This window comes from Anguilla rostrata, chromosome 2, assembly GCF_018555375.3.
Source record: "Anguilla rostrata isolate EN2019 chromosome 2, ASM1855537v3, whole genome shotgun sequence".
Classification (NCBI taxonomy): domain Eukaryota; kingdom Metazoa; phylum Chordata; class Actinopteri; order Anguilliformes; family Anguillidae; genus Anguilla; species Anguilla rostrata.
The window spans coordinates 61,837,293-61,863,729 of NC_057934.1; the positions used below are offsets into that span (position 1 = coordinate 61,837,293).

The 26,437-nt window shown below is 40.4% G+C and overlaps 2 gene segments (V, D, J or C); both read right to left on the minus strand.

Annotated features, from left to right (window-relative positions):
- Positions 1–1,847: 1,847 nt before the first annotated feature.
- LOC135248737 (Ig heavy chain V region 6.96-like) lies at positions 1,848–2,365 on the minus strand. The segment is given in 2 exon segments: positions 1,848–2,203; positions 2,288–2,365. Coding segments are annotated over 2 exon segments (390 nt in total).
- A 13,026-nt stretch (positions 2,366–15,391) lies between these two features.
- On the minus strand, positions 15,392–16,616 carry LOC135248734 (Ig heavy chain V region 914-like). The segment is given in 3 exon segments: positions 15,392–16,106; positions 16,300–16,413; positions 16,520–16,616. Coding segments are annotated over 3 exon segments (489 nt in total).
- Positions 16,617–26,437: the final 9,821 nt, after the last annotated feature.

Sequence of the window (26,437 nt, forward strand, 5' to 3'; positions counted from 1 at the left end):
GGAGATGGTGAATCTTCCTTTAACAGACGTGGCATAATATATGTAGCTACTAACACCACTGATGCTGGCCACCCACTCCAGTCCCTTCCCAGGAGCTTGTCTGATCCAGGCCATCCAGTAGCTGCTGAATGTGAACCCAGAGGCTGTACAGGTCAGTGTGTGGGATTCTCCAGGCTTTTTAACAGCTGGTTCAGACTCAGTCAGTGTCTGACTTTTAACACCTGTGAAATTAAGAAAGACTTAGAACTCACTATTGACAACCTCACAAATCAACATTTTAGTAAGAACTAAAAGAATAAGACATTTAAACCTACTGGTAAAGATTACTGTAATCAGAAACAGGCTGGTTATAATACTCATGGTGAAAGACTTCTACAGTTGATATGCTAGCCCTTCAGTCAGTCTCCAACAACAGTTCCTCCTCCCTCAGTGCAGAGAGGTAAATGTAGAAGGAAGAGCTCAGAGTTTGCATGAACTCCTCCTCACTGGGTGGGCAGATCACATGCTGTTTAAATAGAGCAGTCAGAGCTGTAGATGGGGTGCAGATCATATAGCAGTTATAAGTATTATCCATCATTACAGCCATGTGTCTCTCTCCCATGGCTGATTGTTGCATTATTATTCATAGTGAATGCTGGGAGTTTCCTGGCAGGTGAGGGTGGGAGAGTGGAGTCAGGAGCTCCCCAGTACGCAGTGCATCACAAGTCAGTCTATCAATCAATCAAAAAATGTTTTTATAGCATGTCTGACAGCAGTTGTCACAATACGCTTTACAGACCCTGGCCTAAACCCCCACAGGAGCAAGCCTAAGGCAACAGTAGCGAGGAAAATCTCCCTGTGGCAGATGGGAAGAAACCTCGGAAGGAACCAGGCTCAAGGGGGAAACCCATCCTCCCCTGGTCTAATGAGAGTGTCCAAGACAGACAGCATCTGACCACACTACAGAAAGCAGCTTGATATCCACTGTTGGACCCTGTATTTGTAACACTAGTCTTATTTAACCAATATTTTCATATTATGAGCAGTGCTGGGCGGCACGGTGGTGCAGTGGGTAGCACTGAGAAAGATGAGCCAACCCTCTATTCCAGTGAGGTATCCATGCATTCACCTGAAATGATAACCGTAAATAAGACGGGGTCAGCCCTGGTCCTGGAGAGCCACAGGTTCATCTTGTTTTCATCAGAATTAATCTGCAATGCTGACACAGAACATATTAAAAGCCTGAAAGATGATAAAATTAATATGAAACTGGTATTGGATTTTTTCTCAATTTCAAGGTATGAGGGGGTCCAACATTTGGAGCTGAACCTAAATAGATAACAAATCAGAAAGCCCCTATCTGGGACAGTTGCTGGCCGTGTGGGCTGTGGGGTGGATGGTTAACTGAACTTCACCACGGAGATATAGATTGTCTGAACGTGGCATCGTAGATGTAGGATAAATGATGAAAAATGAAAAGAGGATAGGTCTCTTGAGCAGAGAAAAAGAAGTGGTAAGCAGGAAAGATTCAGCAACGGAGGAGTTTGAAATCGACTTTGCTGCGGACGTCGGCATCGACTTCCTCGATGTGGGATGTAAGGACTTCGATGTTGAACCTGAGGGCCTGAACGATGAGGGCAGTTACAATGAGGGGGAGAAGGAGGCAAGTGGCCAGGAGCATCCAAAATACAGGGGGTTAAAATTGCTTGGCCTAGAAATTCAGGTTTCACCCTCAAATTCTCATTGCTGAGTTGTACAGTCTTCAGGCGATGGCAAGTCATCCTCAATGATTCACGCGTATTGTGTTTTTATATTCTTATATAAAAAATGAGTGCAGCTGCTTAGCTCTCATTCCTGTGACTCAGAGGGAGGGGGAGGCTGTTATGCAGCTCTCCCCTCACTCTCCCTCACTGTGTGTATCTGGCACAGTAATACACAGCTGTGTCCTCCGTCCTCAGGCTCTTCAGCTCCATATGCAGAGTGTTTTTGCCATTGTCTTTACTGATGGTGAGTCTTCCCCTGATGGAGCTCAGGTAGTTTATCGTCCCACCGTCCCCGTTAATCTCACCGAGCCACTCTGGACTCTTCTCAGCTTTCTGTCGAAGCCAAGCAGTCCAGTAGCCTCCTAGACTAAAGCCAGAGATTGTGCAGGTCAGCTTCACTGACTCTCCTGGCCTCTTCACTTCCTGTCCAGGCTGGCTCAGCACAATGTCTCCTTGGACACCTGTTGAGGGCAGAGAAAGAGTCGATCACACATTTTTCATTTAAACATGGCTGCTATTTCAGAAGAACTACCACAGGTACTCACAGACAAAAGCTGCATGTATGAAGAGAGCAAGGACAGACCACATGGTGAAGACGTGGAATGCAACGTGTTGCATTCCACCTATGCTGCATAAAAAAATCAACTGTTGTCTTATTTTCAGTAAATTGTCTCATGAGTAAAATAATTAACTGCAGGAATTTTAAATGACATCAGTTTTTTGTGTATGCTTGGCCTTCCATGGGTAAAAATATCAGGTGATCTCAGGATGTTTGCCGTGTCTAGATATTCTTTAGTTTGTGCACAGTGATAATGCACTCATTTACATTTTCAGAAATTACACAGAGAAAAAGATCTCAGTGACAATACTGTAACTAATTACATGGCTCTGAAGTTTTCAAATAAAGTGTTACAAAGTGAGTCACACTTTACTTTATGTACCATAATGCATAGACATCACCTTTAGAAGGTACATAATGGATTTATTACCTATTGAGTAATGGCATCATTAAAGAAAAACTGTAAGTGTGAATTACAGTTTTCCATAGAACCCAAAGATGCAGCTGTACTTTAAGTTAAAGAAGAATAAGTATCATGTTCAAGGCCATAATGTGACTTGTCCAGCTGGGAATTGAAGCTACAACTTTTGAGCTACAAGCACAGTTCACAAACTATTGTGTGAATTGCTCGTCACAATATGATGAAGTATTGACACATCCAGAATCTCCAGGTTTTTAACTGCTGGATCAGACACAGGACTGGATTCAATAAACATCTGTGCGTAACTTCGACCTATGTGAGTAGCATTCCGCAATTGCCTAAATATACCCAAACACATTACGAGAAGAATAAACAACAAACACATTTAAGCCAAAATGAAAGACAAATGTGATGGAATCCAGGCCTCAGATCAAAGTCTCTTTTAATTCTTTTAAAAGAAAGAATATTTAGAACATAAGAAGAAAAACTAATTTATTTATCTATAATATATCTATATAGCAATTCTATAATTATATAAGGGTGAATATGAGGGCAGTGAGCACTACATGCAGGCAGAGTGTGTGTGTTCAGTGCTGACACTCAGTGTGATGTGTTTTTGTACAGGTCCGCCGTTGCTTTGCTGCACTGTGACTCTCGGGCACAGTAATACACAGCTGTGTCTCCAGTCTGCAGGCTGCTCCCTTTCAAAAACACTGTGCTGCTGGAGGTGTCTCTGGTGATGGTGAACTTGTTCTTTAGTGAATCTTTATAAGCAGTGCTTCCACCCGTCCCTATATATCCAATCCACTCCAGAGCTTTCCCTGCAGGCTGTCGGATCCAGTGAGTATTATAGCTGCCCAGTGAATATGACACTTTACAGGAGACAGATAAAGTCTCTCCTGGTTTTACAACCATAGAGCCTGGCTGTATGAGTTCATCACAGCGACCATCTGAGTAGAGAAAAATAAAAACGATGGTCAGATATACCAATAGGTAGTACAGTTATTGAAACAAACAGCAAACACGAACAAAAAAGATAATGTAATTCAAAAGCCACATTTTGGGAAACACCACAGTACATTTTTAATTTAAAATAAAAATATGAATACAGTATGCTCACTTACATGATAATGTTCCCAGCAACACTGCTAATGCTATAAGAACTCCCATTGTCACACACAGGTCTCTCTCTCTCTGTCTAACAGGTGATGCTCTTGTGCTGGAAGGAGAAGTCTCAGTTGCTTTTATAGGAAATACTGTGCGCTGAATTAGTTCAAATCTCTGGGGATTGGAGGAAGGAGAAAAACAATAAATTCAGAGAGTCAGAGTATTCTTTATAAAGAGCACTGCTTCCCCCTCCTGGAGGATAATTAAAAACAGCAGACTGCTTCCACCAGCATTGCTCCGGATTTTAAGATCAGTAACAATGCTTATGGGTTCATTTCAAATTAATATTCAATACGTTTTGATTTGAATAGCTCCACAATGTAGAACATTCCAACTCGATTGATATAAACACACAGGAGTGCTGTATTGTCTTATTTTCTGGGTGACAAACAGTAACCGTAAGGAAAACAAATGACAGCAGATCTTTGTATATGTTTGTGCTCCAATGAAAAACGAGGAGTATATCTCAATATATCGGTTTATATGGTGTTTTTTATTAATGAATTACATGTATGACAAGAACAGGTAGCATTGTATCTGGAACTGCTGTTTGCGTAAACTAATTTATAATGCTAATGGGATGGATTAAGCAAGGAGCTAATTTACATGAAGAGAAATGGTACTAAACTGTATTCTATACAAAATCTGTACTCTTACTGTACTCCTTTACCTCAATGAAAATAAGTAACTTTACATGTCTCTAAAATTTACCAATAAGGTATAATAAAAATGGATCACAGTTTTATTATGCATAACTGAATTAATATGAATTGTACCTTTAGAAGGAACACAACACCTTAATATATTTTAATGTATATTGCAGTCACAAATTACACAGGAAATGACATCAAAGCTATGAAATCAGTCACAGTCTTGTATTCTCAGGGTTTTCGTGATAATTCATCTCACAAGATGAGGAGACTGTGGGCTAAAGTACTTGGTATTCATTAAGCTACTACAGATTAAACAAATATGACAGCACTCTAGCTGTTATTAGTTAGGAGTAAATACAAATATAGTGTGTTGCATATATATAGAAATGTTAGATTGGACCTGTTGAGGAACGTCTCTCATGTAACAACATCATGCACTGTTCCAGTGCTTTCTTGAACTGGTTATCACTGTGGTGTTAATTTCTTTCAACCAGTGAAGAATGTGCATTTTCTATAGAGTAGATGTTCAGTTCAAAACAAATTATTAAATGAAATGTACATTATATATCGAAATAAATAATGTCTCTCCCTTACAGAAACAAAAATACAAGTTGACTTTCAATATTCAGACTCTCTGTACTTTGCCATAGGTTCAATAAAAACATGAATTCCCTGTAGTCTGCTGTGGTGACAGTTTCATGTAGAGAGTTATTGTCAGGGCTCAGGCTTGACTTCTCTCACTGTGGGTGTCTGGCACAGTAATACACAGCAGTGTCTTCAGCTGTCAGCCTGTTCATCTGCAGGTACAGCTTACTGTTGGAGTCATCTCTGGATATAATAAATCTTCCCTCAACTGATTTGGAATAGTAGATGTGTGAACTCTGTGTGTGAATAAAGGCAACCCACTCCAGTCCCTTCCCAGGAGCCTGTCTGATCCAATTCATTGGATAGCTGCTGAATGTGAACCCAGAGGCTGTACAGGTCAGTTTGTGGGATTCTCCAGGCTTTTTAACTGCTGGTTCAGACTCAGTCAGTGTCTGACATTGAACACCTGTGAAATGAAAAAACAAAAACGTCTTAGAACACATAACATCATAATACAATTTTAGTAAATATTAAATGTATGACAGATTCAAACCTACTTGTTAAGAAGACTGTAACCAGAAGCAGGCTGGTTATGATACTCATGGTGAAAGACTTCTACAGTTGATATGCTAGCCCTACAGTCAGTCTCCTACAACAGTTCCTCCTCCCTCAGTGCAGAGAGGTAAATGTAGAAGGAAGACTCAGAGTTTGCATGAACTCCTCCTCACTGGGTGGGCAGATCACATGCTGTTTAAATAGAGCAGACAGAGCTGTAGATGGGGTGCAGATCATATAGCAGTTATAAGTATTATTCATCATTACAGCCATGTGTCTCTCTTCAATGGCTGATTATTGCATTATTATTTATAGTGAATGCAGGGAGTATCCTGGCAGGTGAGGGTGGGAGAGTGGAGTCAGGAGCTCCCCAGTACTCAGTACATCACCAGTCAGTCTAATGAGAGTGTCCAAGACACACAGCATATGAATACAGAGAGAATCCTGATATCCAGTGTTAAATCCTTGACCCTGTATTTTTAATACATGTCTTATGCCAATATTTTGATGTTATGATGCCCCACCTGGAGTTGAACTAGAAACAGCAGGCTGCTTCCACCACTATTACAGTTTAATTTTTTGTAGACAAAATACAATGCTCATGGGTTGATTAAATTTCACTCTAATGAACGATCATGTTATTACTATAAAAATACTGGCAATAATGAAGTTCACCTACAACGGTTGAGTTGTCTACTGCAACAAGTGTTTAATGCTTAAGTTCCAGGAAATGCACGGTCTTGGAGGAAGACAAAAACAACACAAATTCAATGAGGCAAAGTCAGAGACTGCAGGATAACTACAAAAAGGAGCACTGCTGCCCCCTCCTGGAGGAGAATTAAAAATAGGAGACCGCTCTCACCAGAATTAGTCAGGAATTTAGACCAGTAAAAATTATGAGGGATTACAGTCCAAATGAATGTTGACATGACATGATATGATCTGAATATCTGCAAGATGTCATACATTCCATCTAGAGGGCTGTCTTGCCTTATCTTCTATGTATTACCCAGGTAAAAAAAAAATTAACTACTTGAAACACAAATATGACAACAGATTTTGTGCTTTGTTGTGCTTCTCTGGGGACTAATGTGAAGTGATCTCAGTATATTGCTGTATACAGATAAACTGTAGATTTTCCAATAACGGGAAGGTTTGTTTCTGGTCCTTTTATTTGAGTACAGTGATGAGCTACTCATTTGCATGTACTGTACATAAATTGTACTGTGGAGCAGATCGCCTTTATGTAAGCGGCAATAACTAACTACAGTACATGCCTCTCAAATGTAGCGATAAAGTGTGTCAGAAATGGGTTTCATTCTATTTCATTTATAAAGGAATTAGGCTTTCATAAAGCATTCACCTTCTGGATGTTCATAATGCATTTATTACCTCTGCATTAATGGTTTCACAATAAAAGCAGACAATGTGAATTATATATTTTTTTAAATACAGTCCATTTATGTAGCTGGATCTTTAGACAAACAATCTAGAAAAAGAATATTCAAATCTACAATGCATACTCTCCAACTAGCAATTCAATTTACAAATTTTGAGTTACAAACACAGGTCATAAACCATTATGGGATTTACATTTCATCAGTGCAAACATAGCACAAACGATAGACAATACTTTAATTCATGTACCGACCACTTGGGGCATGAACTTCACAGAGCTCTTTAATGATTGTGTTCTGCCACTACACTCATCAGGGTGGGTTTTTGTACGGGTCTGCTGTGGCTTTACTGCACTGTGTGTATCGGGCACAGTAATACACAGCTGTGTCTCCAGTCTGCAGGCTGCTCCCCTGCAAAGTCACTGTGCTGCTGGAAGTGTCTCTGGTGATGATGAATTTGCTCTTTAGTGAATCTTGGTATCCAGTGCCCCCGCTAGAACATATATATCCAACCCACTCCAGAGCTTTCCCTGCAGGCTGCCAGATCCAGTTTGTACAGTAACTGCTATCAGTCAGGGAATACCCAGAGACTTTACAGGAGATGGTCAGAGACTCTCCTGGATTTACAGCCATAGAGCCTGGCTGTGTGAGTTCAACACAGTGACCATCTGTGGAGACAGAAATAAAAAGGTATTGCTGCATTCATCAAAAAGCAACATAATTATGGAAACATACACAATATAATTGACCTATTTGCTCTTATTTGAAAGTAAATCATTTGAAAAATGTCACAGAATCATTGTTCTATAAATTAAGATTATGAAAATAGCATTCTTACGAGATAAAGTCCCCAGCAACACAGCTAATGCTATAATAACTCTCATTGTCACACACAGATCTCCCTCTCTGTCTTACAGGTGATGCTCCAGAGTTGGGAGGAGAATTCTCAGTGGGCTTTATACTGTGGACTGAATTTGTTTAAATCACTGGAGGTTGGAGGAAGGAGAGAAACAGAACAGAATGTCCATTATGAGGAGCACTGCTGCCCCCTCCTGTTGTAAAATCAAAAATAGCAGACTGCTTCCACTAGCATAACTTGAGAATTTAGATCAGTGATTTATTTTGGTGGCATTATATTGTTTCAGAAATAAGGCTTACCATGAAGTTACCATACAGATTTATACGCATTGGAATACATTCCATTTAAATCACAAGAAATAAACTGAATTTAACAAGAGTACTTGCTTATTTGTCCTGTTTGGGGTACATTATTCTGGTTTAAAAAAGTAAACAGTAAACAGTAAAGCCATCTGGTTATATTTTAATATTCTCATTGAATACATAATGATGTAATTTGGATTGCCAGGTCTTCCTTTCTTCCACTAGAGACTGCTCTTCTCCTAAAGGTACCCACACCAATACGAAATATGCATAAAGCCATAACAAAATGGGTCACAATTTCTATTATGTATCACCAAATCAGGTCTTTATGAATCATAAAAAAACACCACTGGGGGATGTGTCTCACGACTGCATGTAAATTAATGACATCATAATTGAAAATGTTAATGAAAGAAAGTTTTAGTTTTTCTTTAACCAATATTGCATTGCAATTTGCTCAATATGGAAAGATTCCAGGTACATGCTTCATTTATTTCTCACTGATGTATAAATGTGCATACAATAAACGAAAAATTGTTTGATATTTCTTTTAATGTGTTCTAAAAAAAAAATATTTAAATAAGCCAGTAAATCCAGTTCTATATGATTGCTCTGTGTGATAATGGCGAAGAGGTTTTTGTGCAGCTCTCCCCTCACTCTCTCTCACTGTGTGTATCGGGCACAGTAATACACTGCAGTGTCTTCAGCTGTCAGGCCATTCATCTGTAAATACAGCTGGTTCTTGCTGTTGTCTCTGGAGATGGTGAATCTTCCCTTAATAGACTGGGCGTAGTACACGCTAGAGCTGTCATACCGATATCCCAACCACTCCAGTCCCTTCCCAGGAGCCTGCCTGATCCAGGCCATCCAGTAGCCGCTGAATGTGAGCCCAGAGGCTGTACAGGTCAGTGTGTGGGATTCTCCAGGCTTTTTAACTGCTGGTTCAGACTCAGTCAGTGTCTGACTTTTAACACCTGTGAAATTAAGAAAGACTTAGAACTCACAATCCACTACCGCACAAATAAACATTTTAGAAAGAACTAAAAGAATAAGAAATTTAAACATACTGGTAGAGATTACTGTAATCAGAAGCAGGCTGGTTATAATACTCATGGTGAAAGACTTCTACAGTTGATATGCTAGCCCTTCAGTCAGTCTCCAACAGCAGTCCCTTCTCCCTCAGTGCAGAGAGGTAAATATAGAAGGAAGAGCTCAGAGTTTGCATGAACTCCTCCTCACTGGGTGGGCAGATCACACACTGTTTAAATAGAGCAGTCAGAGCTGTAGATGGGGTGCAGATCATATAGCAGTTATAAGTATTATCCATCATTACAGCCGTGTGTCTCTCTTCCATGGCTGATTGTTGCATTATTATTCATAGTGAATGATAGTGAAGTTTCTTGGCAGGTGAGGGTGGGAGAGTGGAGTCAGGAGCTCCCCAGTACGCAGTGCATCACAAGTCAGTCTATCAATCAATCAAAAAAATTTTTTATAGCTTATCTTACAGCAGTTGTCACAATACGCTTTACAGACAACCCTGGCCTAAACCCCCACAGGAGCAAGCCTAAGGCAACAGTAGCAAGGAAAATCTCCCTGTGGCAAATGGGAAGAAAACTTGGAAGGAACCAGGCTCACGGGGGAAACCCATCCTCCTCTGGTCTAATGAGAGTATTCAAGACAGACAGCATCTGACCACACTACAGAAAGCAGCTTGATATCCACTGTTAAACGCTGGACCCTGTATTTGTAACGCTAGTCTTATTTAACCAATATTTTCATATTATGAGCAGTGCTGGGCGGCACGGTGGTGCAGTGGGTAGCACCGTCGCCTTACAGCATGGAGGTTATGGATTCGAATCTCGGCTTAGGCCTTCCTGTGTGGAGTTTGCATGTTCTCCCCGTGTCCACATGGGTTTCCTCCGGGTACCTCCCACAGTCCAAAGTCATTCAGGTTGGCCGATTGGATACTCTAAATTGCCCATAGTTTGCATGAACTCCTCCTCACTGGGTGGGCTGCAGTGTGCTTGCATGAGTCGGTTTGGGTCTAAACTCCATGAAATAAATCACTTTGAATCGCTTGGATTAGAACATGGGAGGATGTAATGAAGCTACACATTTATTCCACAGGGCGATTATATTACAGGACTTCAGAATATGATGTGAGAAATTTATCACGTATAAGATCAAAGAAATTTGCTTATATGTGATAAAATTATCAGTATTAATTTCACATTGGGGAAATATTAATGTATGTACATAATACATTCATGCAGGATTCACGGGAAGTTTTAAAGGTCCTTGTAAAGGTCCTTGAAATGATACTGAGAAAAGCCCATTTTTTCTGTTGTCACCTTGATCAGAATTCATATTGAATATTGGAATGCCAGAACACGGTTACAGGCTGCTGGTTTAAAGGTGACTCAAAAGGGTATTTGAAAGATGACCAAGAATTATTCATCATATGATAGTATAAATGAGACCTAAAGAAGAGAACACTTCAGAGATATTTAGAGTAGAAACCCTGAGTTTCACTTCATACAACAGAATTCATTCCAGGGCTCTGTGCTGTAGCTCTGTGTGATAAGGGGAAGAGGTTTTTGTGCAGCTCTCCCCTCACTCTCTCTCACTGTGGGTCTCTGGCACAGTAATACACAGCAGTGTCTTCAACTGTCAGCCTGTTCATCTGTAAATACAGCTGGTTCTTGCTGTTGTCTCTGGAGATCGTGAATCTTCCTTTAACAGACGTGGCATAATTTATGCTGCTACTATCACCACGGATGTAGGCAACCCACTCCAGTCCTTTCCCAGGAGCCTGTCTGATCCAGTGCATGCTGTAGCTGCTGAATGTGAACCCAGAGGCTGTACAGGTCAGTTTGTGGGATTCTCCAGGCTTTTTAACAGCTGGTTCAGACTCAGTCAGTGTCTGACTTTTAACACCTGTGAAATTAAGAAAGACTTAGAACTCACTATTGACAACCTCACAAATCAACATTTAAGTAAGAACTAAAAGAATAAGAAATTTAAACCTACTGGTAAAGATTACTGTAATCAGAAACAGACTGGTTATAATACTCATGGTGAAAGACTTCTACAGTTGATATGCTAGCCCTTCAGTCAGTCTCCAACAACAGTTCCTCCTCCCTCAGTGCAGAGGGGTAAATGTAGAAGGAAGAGCTCAGAGTTTGCATGAACTCCTCCTCACTGGGTGTGCAGATCACACGCTGTTTAAATAGAGCAGTCAGAGCTGTAGATGGGGTGCAGATCATATAGCAGTTATAAGTATTATGCATCATTACAGCCGTGTGTCTCTCTTCCATGGCTGATTGTTGCATTATTATTCATAGTGAATGCAGGAAGTTTCCTGGCAGGTGAGGGTGGGAGAGTGGAGTCAGGAGCTTCCCAGTACTCAGTACATCACCAGTCAGTCTAATGAGAGTGTCCAAGACAGACAGCATCTGACCACAGTACAGAAAGCCTCTTGATATCCACTGTTAAACGCTGGACCCTGTATTTGTAACACTAGTCTTATTTAACCAATATTTTCATATTATGAGCAGTGCTGGGCGGCACGGTGGGGCAGTGGGTAGCACCGTCGCCTTACAGCAAGAAGGTAATGAATCTCAGCTTAAGCCTTTCTGTGTGGAGTTTGTATGTTCTCCCTGTGTCCGCGTGGGTTTCCTCCAGCTGCTCCGGTTTCCTCCCACAGTCCAAAGACATGCAGGTAGGCCGTTTGGAGACTCTAAATTGCCCATAGGGATGAGTGTGTGAGTGAATGGTGTGTGTGTGCCCTGCGATAGATTGGTAGCCTGTCCTGGGTGTATTCCTGCCTCTTTCCCATTGCATGCTGGGATAGGCACCAGCCAGCACCCCCCGTGACCCTGCTCAGGATAAGCGGGTATAGATAATGGATGGGATGATTAGTGCTGCTGCCCCCTTCTGCAGGAGAATGTTAAAAAGCAGACTGCTTCCACCAATGCATAGAGTGTACATAGGAACGAGTGAGGGTTGGAGTCTAGGAGGGTCCAAGCAGTGAAGCCTAAGAAGTAATGGCAATTCACTTGCCAAATTGAATTTAATGTAGAAAACTATGGTGATTTAACAACCAAGGTAATCTCTTCAGTCAAACTCTTGTGATCATACATTTCATTATGTTTGAAAACAATGGTTAGTAAATCCATATGTTTTATTACATATTGCATTTTAAAAAAAAACCTGCTACATAAAAAAACTACATATGAAATGTAATGATCATTAACGGAGTTTCAAAATATAATCTGGAAAGTTTTATTTTGCCTTCAAAAGTCTGATATTCCTCATTCACTTCAATGGGAGCACCAGTGTTTTGCACTCAACATGTGCAGTACTGGCTTACTTCTGGGGCTTCACAAGATTAGGTTAGCTGAAGGTGTGCTTGTCTGTCTAGTTAAATATGCATGTCTGTGCACCAACATTGCAGCCCAGTTTATGCAAATTAGGATTATTATGTGTTTAAGAAATTTCAGTGGAATTAATGATTATGTTATTACCATTTATATAATGAGAATAATAAAGGAGTAATTGAAAGTTTGTGTTGTTTATTGCCATAACGTTGAAGTGTATATGTATTATGTTCAAGGGTTTTGATTCAGGAGCTTGTTTTGTACATCATATATCCCATGAAATATTACAAAGAAAACATTCTCCTACATGTATATCCCCATTGTGTAATCATGTCAAAGATTTGCAATCTTTGTGTTTGACAAACTTTCACTTGTTACTCAAATTATTGCTCACTTTGAATCCACTGGGAGCTTAAAATAGAGGAATAATTGAATACATATAATTAAATTGGATTAAATGTATTTGTTATTTTCTTAAATTCATTTCAACTTTGTTTAAAAATGTGTGATGAAGCCTTATGGTGCAAATCCAGGAGAAAAACAATAACAGATAATGTCTTTAGGCCACACAGCACAGCCAGTCACACACTTCCTAAATCATCTGTGGAGGGTTTTTGTACAGCAGGGCCTTAAACTCTCTCACTGTGGCTGTCGGGCACAGTAATACACAGCTGTGTCTGAGGACTTGAGATCGGTGATGTCTAAGTAAGCAATGCTGTTGGATGAATCTTCTGTTACTTTGAAACGATCGTCAGAAGAACCACCGAAGTATCCAACCCATTGCAGCCCTTTGTTTGGAGCCTGTCGAACCCAGTGCACACTGTCGCTGCTGATTGAGAATCCAGTAATTTTGCAGGAGAGCCTCACGGAATCTCCAGGCTTCTTCATCTGTGGAGCAGACTCTGTCAGTGTGATGTCACAATGAGCATCTGCAGAAGGGGACAAAAACACAGTTTTACAACAGTTCTATAGCCAGTGCTGTAGTACCACTCAATCAAGTGTTGTGAGACAGGAGAAAAGAGGGAATGAAATCAGCTGTGTCCTTACATTTAAATGCAAACAGCAAAGCTATGATGAATACTAAGGCCTCCATTTTATTTCATTTACAGCAACGAAAGACAAGAAGTGAATAGTGCTGCTCCTCACTGAATATGTGCTGTAACTTCTGTGTTTTAAAGAACATGGGGCTCATGGGATTTACATAACCGCCTCTCATGGGAAATGCTATTTACATAAAGTGTACAGTGTGTATATAAACGCTTAGTTGGTCTGAATGTTCCACAAATATTACTTATTGAATGTTTCATTACAGAAAATGTTCCATTCCTGTGCAAATATTGGCAATATTGTAAAATATAGGCATTTAAAATTCTAACGCAACACATCTAAATCAAGTATTGATAGCTATTTTCCCGTCATTAAAATGCTCTAACTCTCCAGATTCTGTTCAAATCTCAGAACATTCCAGCAGATGTGTGAGAATGTTACTTAATACCACACAAAATAATGTGAAAGAATACATTTTATTTGATTGCTGAAAAATGAATGTTTCTTATAAAATTGTTGGAAATCTAGCAAAATTTTGAAATGGACACTTTGAGACAGAAAAAAAAATGAATTTCATGACATTTCAACCAAAAATATAAAAATTGCAAGGCTGTGCGGCAGTAGTCAGAAGCCAGAATAATAATTACTGTTATTATGATGTATTTTTGGGTGGGGCGTTCCTCTGGTTTTACACAGTTGGACAGAAACAGAAACTCACAGGATGCAGCTGCCAGGACCTTCAGGAGAGATGCAGGGGACATGGTTTGTGTTGCAGATGAGCTGCAGTGAGCTGCTCTTCTCACCTCTCCAGGGCTTAGAGGCTGTGCTCATATTAAAACAGAAAAGGGGGCGGAGCTGGTTTTAGTAGGACTGTGGTGTGAGATGCTGGGATCACACAGGGTCCATCGGGTCCTTTCTAACCCTGACTATTTTCTTTTCTCCTTGTTTGGAGAACACACACATTCTTAGACCTGTCCTACTACTAAGAGACACTCATAGCTACTTTACAAGAGGTAGCTCGACAGACTTCATACCTTTTCAATTCAATAGCCTAATGGGCAAAAACACATTTCTCTGCTGTGCAGCAGTATAGTGGAATAATCTGCCCACAAACCTGAAACTGAGTGTTTCACGGAGCACGTTTAAGTGGCCTTAAAGAAATGGTTACAAAGTACCATGTAGAATATTCAATTTTAACTTTTATGACCAAGAAAGCATGAGCCTGTTATTTATATATTGATTGTATTGTCATCGCTTGCTGTCTTGTTGTTGTCTTGCTTTTATCTTGTAGAGTGTTAAGTGTTACACTAGAGGACCACAATGGAAATAAGCCTTCTGGCTTTATTGTGTTTTCATCCTCTGTGATTTTAGTGTATGTAATGACTGCAGTGCAGTGTTACATGTGCTTTTTAATCATCAAATAAATTCATTCATTCATTCATTCATTCATTACTTGTTAAATGTCCTTCATCAGTTCAGGACAGAAAAGGAAAAATGAACAAAGTCTTCATATATTCTGCAGCTATGCAAACCACATTACATCACATTACATTCATGTATATGTCCACAGGAGTTTGATAGGGAACAAAACTTCCATTTTTAAACTGCAAAACTCATCTCTGTTTCTTTTCAGTGCTTGTTCGCTCTAAAACATTTTGAATTTGTTTTAATAAAAATGATCAATTAATTATTTATTTTATTCCCATGCTCAACACCCACCTGAAATTCAATTTTGAAACACATTTATTTGCAATAAAACGAGACATAAAAGAAACAAAAATCTAAATTCTGAATAAAGCAAAAAAAAAAAAAAAAAAACTACAGGGAAGACTCAAGTGAAAATGTAAAAATACAAGCTGAATATGTGTCTGTGGCTCTGTACCATAGGAAAGAATGTGGGGAAGGGAGAGAGATAAAAACTGGAGATTATGGATTTGTGTGAATCACAGTATATAAATATTTCTATCGCCTTTTTATGTAGCAACGATGCTGTACCTGTACCCCTTCAGGAGTCTTAATAAAATGCAGCTGGCCCAGCATTAGGATTCTCTCACTGATCTGGAGGGGAGCACGAGGCCGTTTGTCTCTGAGGCAGCCTGTGGGTTTATGCACAGACGCGGCACCGCCCTGCTTCACTGTTTGAGTCGAGCGCAGTAATACACGGCTGTGTCCTCAGTCTGCAGGCTGCTGATATCCAAGTACAGCACGTTGCTGCTGTCTCTGGAGATGGTGAACCGGCTCTTGAACGGCGCGGGAGAGTCGATGCTTCCGCCTCCCCAGATGATTCCCATCCACTCCATGGCTTTCCCCGGACGCTTCCGAATCCAGCTCGTGCCGTAATCTGTCAAGGCGTACCCAGAAACCTGACAGGACACCTTCACGGACCCTCCAGGTGACTTAGCCTGAGCGGGGGAGGAGGTCAAAGTGATGGCGTCCAGACCTAAAACAGGAGATTAAAGGCAGGATTAAAATGTGGGTTAATCCGCGTTATCGCAAACTGATAGTCATTACTATCATGCCGTCATTACTGGGTGACGTATCTAGTTTAGTCCATTCTAAATGGAACATATTTGACATAAACGACATAACAGTGGCGACGTGAAGATCCCAGACTGAAGTCATCAACCACTTACATGGCAGAAAGGCCAAGAGGGGAAGGAGCAGACGGATCATATTTGCAGTGCAGTTGCAGTGAGGACGACTTTGACTGGCGCGCATCACTGTCTCTCTGCTCTCACAGGAACGGTCTGTTATAGACGGTGACACACAGGCCAGATTTGCATACAGCTCTTCCTGTTTCCACACATTGAGATGTCACCCCCAGGGAGTCAGTGCAGACTGGAAGAGTCATACCTGTGGAGGCAGTGCAGGCTACGGGAGGTGAATCAGTGGAAGAAAAGCCACCACATTGGGGTGCCATGCCACAGGAGCCAATGCTGAATAGAGGAATGTTACATTACATTACAGGCATTTAGCAGACGCTCTTATCCAGAGCGACTTACACAACTTTTTACATAGCACTTTACATTGTATCCATTTATACAGCTGGATATATACTGAAGCAATGCAGGTTAAGTACCTTGCTCAAGGGTACAACGGCAGTGTCCTTACCCGGGAATCGAACCTGCGACCTTTCGTTTACAAGCGCAGTTGTAAACGAAACTGCGCCATGTGACTGTGACTAATGTGACTAATGAGGCCAGTATAGAATTTATTAGTTAGAGTTTGAGTGCAAAACTGGAATCAAATCAGTTGAGCCAATGCATGGGGAAACGGTCAAAACATAACAGAAGAGTCACGTTCAAAGAAGAGTTCAATCAACAAAGTAAACTCTGACCCCCCGTGCCAGAGCAGTAGAGTTAACACAGGACACCGCAGGATAGAGTTCTCAGCCTCCAGTGCAATAGAACTTTATGCCTGAAATTACCCTTGCACTTCTTTCCCAACCTTTGTGATATTGCGCTTTAAATAAACTTGACTTGACTTGGCTGATTGAAAGGACTTCTCAAAACACACCAGAGACTGCAGACCTCCAGAACTGGGGTCTGAGCCCCCTGCACTCAGAGGTATGTTTTAGGAGGTGGGTGTGGAACCATGCTGGTGGGCTATAACTGTTACTAAATTCACTGGAAACTTCTACTTTTATTTTTTCACATGTTTACTTACTCTTATTTATATCACAATCTGGCATTTTAACTACATTTACTGAAAAGCTCAAAACTGACAGTTGAAGACTGCTCTTCTGTCCCTTTATGAAATGGTTTCTCAGGGTCTCATCTACGGGTCTGCTGGTGTTCGTGCTTCCAAGAGATTACAGTTCCCCTCTTTGTCCTACAGGTAATGCTCCTGTGTTAATTCAGAGGGTCAGAATATCCATTATGAGGAGCACTGCTGCCCCCTCCTGGTGTAGAATTAAATGCAGGAGGCTTTTTAAACCTGCATTACTCCGGAATTTAGATCAGAAAAAGTGCTCATGGATGCAATTATTGTTTATTTAGTTATGATGTGAATATCTGTGCAATGCAATACATTCTAGAAAATATTGCTAGAAATACACTTGAATTCTGTCTAACAAATTTAACTACAGGCAAAATTTAAATGACAGCAGATTTTTGTGTATGCCTCCGCTTCCATGGAGAAAAAATCAGATGAGCTCAAAGCTAAATCAAATTTTTTTGAAAGTGAAGTCTGTTATATCCTTACAGGAGACTTAGGAGTTTAAACAGTATGTATGTCTAAATATATATATATGGTAAATTAAGAATAGCCAGGAAAGGTACAAATTATGAGGGAGAATATTTAAGACTGAAGACTGGTTCTCCCATTTCAATGAATTGACTCACTCAAATGAAGTGTGAAAGGCTTTTTGTTTTGCTATCAAATGACTTTCTCTCACTGTGAGTCTCGGGCACAGTAATACACAGCTGTTTCTCCAGTCTGCAGGCTGCTCCCCTGCAAAGTAATTGTGCTGCTGGACGTGTCTACAGAGATGGTGAACTTGTTCTTTAGTGAATCTTTATAAGCAGTGTTAGCGTCATTCTTCCAATATCGTCCAATCCACTCCAGAACTTTCCCTGCAGGCTGTCGAATCCAGTGTGTACCATAGCTGCTATCAGTCAGGGAATACCCAGAGACTTTACAGGAGATGGTCAGAGACTGCCCTGGTTTCACATACAAATAATCTGGCTGGGTGAGTTCAACACAGTGACTGTCTGTGAAAAGATGACAATATTGCAAATGAGAAGCTCATACTGCACACAGAAATTACTTATAATCTACTTTATGACAGCTGCTCCAAAGAACAACACAACAGCATTGAAGCAGTATTATTAACAGCAATATTAACTTCTTCACTTACATGGAAAAGTTCCCAGCAACACTGCTAATGCTACAATAGCTCCCATTGTCACACACAGATCTCCCTCTCTGTCTTACAGGTGATGCTCCTGTGTTAGGAGGAGAATTCTGAGTGGCTTTTATAAGAAATACAGTGGACTCAATTTGTTTAATTCTCTAGGGGTAGGAGGAAGAAGAAAAACAAAATAAATTCAGAAGGTATGAATATCCATTATGAGGAGGACTGCTGCCCCCTCCTGGAATAGAATAAAAAAACAGAAGACTGCTTCCACCAACATTGCTCTGGACTTTTGATCTGTAACATTACTTATGGGTTAATACCGAATGAATGTTCAAGATATTATGATTTGAATATCTGCGCAATGTACAACATTTCAACTGGATTGATAAAAACACAAAAGAGTGCTGCCCTTCTCATTTTCTTGGTTACATCAGGGAAAACAATGACAGCAGATATTTGTAAATGTTTGTGCTCCCGTGAAAAAACAGGTGTATATCTCAATATATCTGTTAATATTGTGTTTTTATTAGTAAATTACAGATATGACTAGAACTGGTAGCATTGTGTCAGGAACTAGTGTTGGCGTAAACTAATTGAAAATGCAAATGTGATATTCTAAGTGATGTGCTAATTTACATGAAGAGAAATACTACTGAATGGTACTCTGTACAAATCTGTAATCTTACTCTACTCCTTTGCCTCAACAACAATGTAATGGGTTCTGATGTTCCTCTCCCTACAAACCACAAAGACTGCAATTCTGAGACGCACACAGGCTTTATTGTGCGCTTCATATAACAAATATATATTCTGATCAGCATCCCTGATTCTCACCTACACTTATGGCAATGGGAGTCAGGGAATAGTTAATGACAGTAGTGACTCGAAATGTCAATTTAAAATCCTATCAAAACAATTTTTAGGGAAGTAAGGAGATGCTCTTCGCCTTTAGTAGAATAATGTGAAAACGGCGCTCTGGTGACAAGTTCTGCTCAAAAATCAATCTGCATAGTGAAAGGCATGCTTCCAAAAGGAGTTGACATTAAGAAATCATATTTTTGAGTGGAGGAGATTTTTAACCTTATGTTTCACAAAAAATTGCATTGTTATCTGATCAATATGAAAAGCTTATGGGAACATGCTTCTTTTCCTTCTGATATAGACATGTGTATCCAACAAACTATGGACACCAACATTATTTGATATTTATTTTTCATTTAAAAAATGTATTATTTAATTTGGCCAGTAAATCCAGTTATTTACAGTAGTACTGTGTGATAAAGGGGAAGAGGTTTTTGTGCGGCTCTCCCCTCACTCTCTCTCACTGTGGGTGTCTGGCACAGTAATACACAGCAGCAGCTGTCTTCAGCTGCCAGCCTGTTCATCTGTAAATACAGCTGGTTCTTGCTGTTGTCTCTGGTGACGGTGAATCGTCCCTGAACAGATTGGGAATAGTAGATGGTGCCACTGCTATAGCTAATGTAAGCAACCCACTCCAGCCCCTTCCCAGGAGCCTGTCTGATCCAGTGCATGCTGTAGTCACTGAATGTGAACCCAGAGGCTGTACAGGTCAGTTTGTGGGATTCTCCAGGCTTTTTGACTGCGGGTTCAGACTCAGTCAGTGTCTGACTTTTAACACCTGTAAAATTGAGAAATACTTAGAACTCACAATCCACTACATCACAAATCAACATTTTAGTAAGAACAAAATTAATGAGAAATTTAAACATACTGGTAAAGAATACTGAAATCAGAAGTAGGCTGGTTATAACAGTCATGATGAAAGTCGGGGACTGCAGTATGAGATGATAGTCCTTCAGTCAGTTCCTGACAACAGTCCCTCAGTGCAGAGAGGTAAATGTAGAAGGAAGAGCTCAGAGTTTGCATGAACTCCTCCTCACTGGGTGGGCAGATCACATGCTGTTTAAATAGAGCAGACAGAGCTGTAGATGGGGTGCAGATCATATAGCAGTTATAAGTATTATTCATCATTACAGCCGTGTGTCTCTCTTCCATGGCGGATTGTTGCATTATTATTCATAATGAATGCAGGGAGTTTCCTGGCAGGTGAGGGCGGGAGAGTGGAGTCAGGAGCTCCCCAGTACTCAGTTCATCACAAGTCAATCTAATGCGAGTGTCCAAGACAGACATCATACGATCACATATATAGAAAGCATCCTGATATCCAGTGTTAAATTCTTGACCCTGTATTTATAATACATATTTTGTGCCAATATTTTTATAATATGGTGCCCCCTCCTGGAGGAGAATTAGAAACAGCAGGCTGCTTCTGCCACTATTTCACCTGAATTTGTGGTAGATTTCCTTTAAAATTCTTAAGCATTGTGAAGAAGCTAAATGAAGTTTCAGATGTTGTTTTGATATATAATTACACATCATTGAAATGATATTATAGTATTTTGAATAATTGTTTGTCTCAGGACTATCTCATGAATGCAATACATGTTTTTAATGATGCATTAAAATATACAGTGTAATTACTGATAATTGAAGATACAGTGGTAGTGTATTTTTAGAACTTTAGACAACGCACTGTTGCCCTCACTTCTGATTCAGACTGACTGAGCGAAACCTGTGAATGGACACTTTAAGAAAGAAAAATTTTGAATTTCACAACATTTCAATAAAAAAACCCTAAGACTGTGTGGCAGTAGGCAGAGGCCAAAGCCAGAATTCTTCTTTTAATTTATTTTTGGGTGGGGCGTTCCTCTGGTTTTAAGCAGTTGGACAGAAACAGAAACTCACAGGATGCAGCTGCCAGGACCGTCTGCAGAGATGCAGGGAACATGGTTTGTGTTGCAGATGAGCAGCAGTGAGCTGCTCTTCTCACCTCTCCAGGGCATAGAGGCTGTGCTCATATTTAAACAGAAAAAAGGGCGGAGCTGGTTTTAGTAGGACTGTGGTGTGAGATGCTCCCTCTCTGTCTTAAAGGTCAAGCTTATGTTGTATATGAATTTTATAGGAAATTCTCTGGGGACTGAATCCACAATGAGAAGCGTTTTGTGTGTCTTTGTGTTTCTCTGGGGACTAATATCCCGTGATCCCAGTATATTGTTGTCAGATATTCTGTATACCAAGAACAGGAAGATTTGTATCTGGACCATTTAGTTGAGTACAGTGATGATCTGCTCATTTGCATGTACATAAATTGGACTGAGGAGCAGATTTTCTTTACATCAGTGGCAATAACAACCTACATGCCTCTAAAATTTCGTATTTTGTGTACAATAAAATAAGGTTTTCCTAAAGAAAAAAAGATCACCTTTTAGATGTTCAAAATGGATTTATGACTTATTCATTCACGTTTCATAATAGAAACAGTAAATGAAAATTATAAATTTACATACAGTCCATTGATGCAGCTGTATATTTAGTCAAACAATCTAGGAAAAGCATTTTCAGAGCTACAATGCATACTCTCCAGCTGGGAATTTAAACTACAACTTTTGAGTTACAAACACAGGTCCTAAACCATTATGGGATTTACATTTTATCGGCACACTGCAGCACAAATGGAGGAAAATATTTTAATTCACATTCTGATCATGTGGGGTGCAAACTTCACAGAGCTTTTAAATGTTTGTGTTCTGCCACTACACTCATCAGGGTGGGTTTTTGTACAGGTCTGCCGTGGCTTTGCAGCACTGTGGTTGTCGGGCACAGTAATACACAGCTGTGTCTCCAGTCTGCAGGCTGCTCCCTTGTAAAAACACTGTGTTACTGGAGGTGTCTCTGGAGATGGTGAACTTGTTCTTTAGTGAATCTTTGTAAGCAGTGCTATCAAAAGAATATATAACTCCAATCCACTCCAGTGCTTTCCCTGCAGGCTGTCGGATCCAGGCTGTGTGATCACCACTAACTGAATATGAGACTTTACAGGGCACAGATAAAGTCTCTCCTGGTTTTATAACCATTGAGGCTGGCTGTGTGAGATCAACACAGCGACCATCTGTGGAGACAGCAATAAAAGGTATTTGTGAGTACATTAATAAGCAAAATAACTACACAATTAACTGCAAAAACTAATAGACAACTCATTTTATTTTATCTACAAGTAAATCTTTGCAGGATTTAACAGAAAAATCTTAATTACAATTCAAATAGGAATATAGCGTGCTCACTTACATGATAAAGCTCCCAGCAACACAGCTAATGCTACAATAGCTCCCATTGTCACACACAGATCTCCCTCTCTGTATTACAGGTGATGCTCCTGTGTTAGAAGGATAATTCTCAGTGGTTTTTATAGTAAATACTGTGCACATAATTTGTTTAAATCTCCGGGGGTTGGAGGAAGGAGGAAAACAAGATAAATTCAGAGTGTCAGAATATCCATTATGACGAGCACTGCTGCCCCCTCCTGGAGGAAAACATTATGCCTGTTACAAATGTAACCACAGGAATAACAAATGGAAATGACAGATTTGCATATGCTGTGCTTCCATGGGGAATAAAATCAAGCATATATAAATATCCAAGTATATTTGTAGTATATTGATATTCTATAGATATTTCAGTAGATAAACCACCCGTGAGCTTATGTCTGTCACCTTTAGCAAAACAATTTTTTTCTTCTTTTTTCTTTTCCCCAAATATGGTGTGGATCAGTCTATCTGCGTTTTGATATTTTATCTGTAAGTATAAAATTGCTATGGATATTGAGGTAAGGTTCATAAAGTCAGAAAAAAGACAATACAATCTTAAACTGGGAGTAACAGAACGCCATATATATATATATATATTCAACACTGCCAATGATCCAGGTTAACACAGTTTCTCACTGAGAATATCACTCTGTTACTTGGATCTGCTGATTTTTTTTATCTCTAACATCTGTAAAATCGATCCTATCCTTCCTGCATATGCTGCCCAGCTCATTATTCAGGCCCTTATGGTGTCCTTAATGGATGATGCTGCTCTCTCCTTGGGTCTCCCTGCAGGTACCATCAGGCCCCTCCTGCTCATTTAGAATGCTGCTGCTGCTGCATTTACCATCAGCCAAAATACACAAGCGCCACATCTCTCCCCTACTCCCCCCTCTGGCTATAGAACACACTTCAGACTGTAAAGTACAGCACTCTACACATCCAGCTGCATACAGGCAACAGGCCACCACTGCTGAATCTAGTCATCCACACTAGTCACCCCCTCCTCCTGTTCACCTGTGTGAGCTGATGCCCCAAACCACACTGGGCCCATGCAGGCACCACTGAAGAAGACCGGGGTCAAAGTGCATTGCGTGTCCATGTCTATAGGGTATACGCCCAGTTATTGTATTCTATGTTTGTTTCTTTAAATTTGAGCTTTTCATATGCAAACATCATTTTTGTGCTTTAATAAACAATAAAACTTCAGTTGCTGCAGGTCTGAGGTTTTGCCCATTTTTTATTATTTTTCTTTCTTTTTTCAGATAATGGTGAATATGGGGACAGTGAGTGCTACATGCAGGTAGAGTGTGTGTGTTCAGTGGTGACACTCAGTGTGATGTGTTTTTGTACAGGTCTATTGTTGCTTTGCTGCACTGTGGGTCCCGGGCACAGTAATACACAGCTGTGTCTCCAGTCTGCAGGCTGCTTCCTTGTAAAAGCACTGTGTTACTGGAGGTGTCTCTGGAGATGGTGAACTTGTGCTTTAGTGAATCTTTATAAGCAGTGCTTCCACCTGACATAACTCCAATCCACTCCAGAGCTTTCCCTGCAGGCTGTCGGATCCAGGCTGTACCATAGCTGCCCAGTGAATATGAGACTTTACAGGAGACAGATAAAGGCTCTCCTGGTTTTACAGCCATAGAGCCTGGCTGTGTGAGTTCGACACAGAAACCATCTGTGGAGACAGAAATAAAAAATATATTTGTGTATCCATCAAAAAACAATATAATTTTCTAAACAAACAAAAATAAACCAGCTATTTCATATTTTTATGAAGTAAAGCATTAGAAAAATGTCACAGAATAATTTTTAAATTAGAAATATGTATACAGAATGTTTACTTACAAGATAAAGTCCCCAGCAACACTGCTAATACTACAATAGCTCCCATTGTCACACACAGATCTCCCTCTCTGTCTTACAGGTGATGCTCCTGTGTTGGGAAGAGAATTCTCAGTGGCTTTTATAGGAAGGACTATGACCTAAATTTATTTAAATCTCTGGGTGTTGGAGGATGGAAATAAAACAATGAGTTGTGAGGGTCCGTATATCCATTATCAGAGCACTGCTGCCCCCTCCTGGAGCAGAATTAAAAACAGTAGTTTGCTTCCACCTGCGTAACTCTGGATATTACATCAGTAACAATGCTGAAGCTAAAAATTCAGAATGAATATTCATGCAATTATGATTTGAATATAAGTGCAATTATATACATTCCATTTTGAATGCTAAAAGTACAATGATGTTCATTAGTGTCCTGTTTTATGTCTTGGATTTGAGTGTGTAATTACGCTCATAATAAATCTACAGGTACAACCAAATATACACGACCACAGATTGTTTTGTGGATGATTGTGCTATTGTGAAAAATATGTGATCTCATTATGCCTGTTAATATAGGGTATATGGTCTTTATTCATGGATAACAGATATACCACACACCGGCAGATTGATGTTAGATTGATATTATGTCCATTTACATTTAAAGAAATTGTGCTGATCAGTCGTCCCACACCTTACTGACATAAATATTTTAAAAGTTAATACATCTTTCGCACATAGCAACTTACTTTGCTTTTCTGCGCAAAAGCTCAATCTAAACCTTGACCAGACAGAGCTGCTCTTTTCTACTGAAAAATCATGTCCTCTGCAGGACCTCTCCTTCTCCATTAGTGATTGCTGCCCAGACTGCTAGGACTCTCAGTGTGACTTGAAACAGTCAGCAGTATTACACGACCCACATCACGGCCATAACATGCTCCTGCAGGTTTGCACTTTACAACACTGCAGAATCAGACCCTTCCTCACCAGAGATGCTGCCCAGCTCCTGCTTCAAGCTCTAGTCATCTCCTGACTGGACTACTGCAGCTCCCTCCTGGCTGGGCTTACACAGCACTCTCTCCAGCCCCTTCAGCTCATCCAGAACACCACAACCCCCCTGGTTTTCAACCTCCCCAAATTTACCATACCCCCTCCCCCCACCTGAACTCCCTTCACTGGCTCCTGGTGGCTGCAAGGCTGCTAAATGAGCTGCACCCCATACATTCAGACCCTGGTGAAGTCCTGCAGCCCAACCTGTGCTCTATGCTCTGCTGCCTCTGGGCGCCTAGCTCTCCTCTCCCTGCAGTGACCTGGTCATCACTCCTCCCAGCCTCGACTCTTCTTCCTACTGCCTCCCCAATGTTGGAACAGCCTGCCCACCTCAGCCAGGATAGCAGAGTCCCTCTCTACCTTCAGACATAACCTGAAGACCCATCTGTTCAGGTAATACTGCACCTTCCCCCTTCTATACACTGATTTCTATTGCGCTCTGACACATTTGCTGTTTATTTCTTAAGCCAGTGAAGAATGTGCATAATCCATAGAGTATATGTAGAATGAAATGTACATTATCTATCAAAATAAATAACATCTCTTTCTTACAAAGAAAAACACAACAAGTTTACTTTCAATGCTTAGATTCTCTTTACTTTGGTGTAGAGACAATACAAACAGAATGAATTCACTGAAGTCTGCTGTGGTGACAGTTTTAGTACAACTTAATGGTGGAGTCATCTCTGGATATAACAAATCTTCCCTCAACTGATCTGGAATAGTAGATGGGTGAACTAGATGTACCAATGTAGGCAACCCACTCCGGTCCCTTCCCAGGGGCCTGATCCAGTGCCTACAGTAGCTGCTGAATGTGAGCCCAGAGGCTGTACAGGGCAGTTTGTGGGATTCTCCAGGCTTTTTAACAGCTGG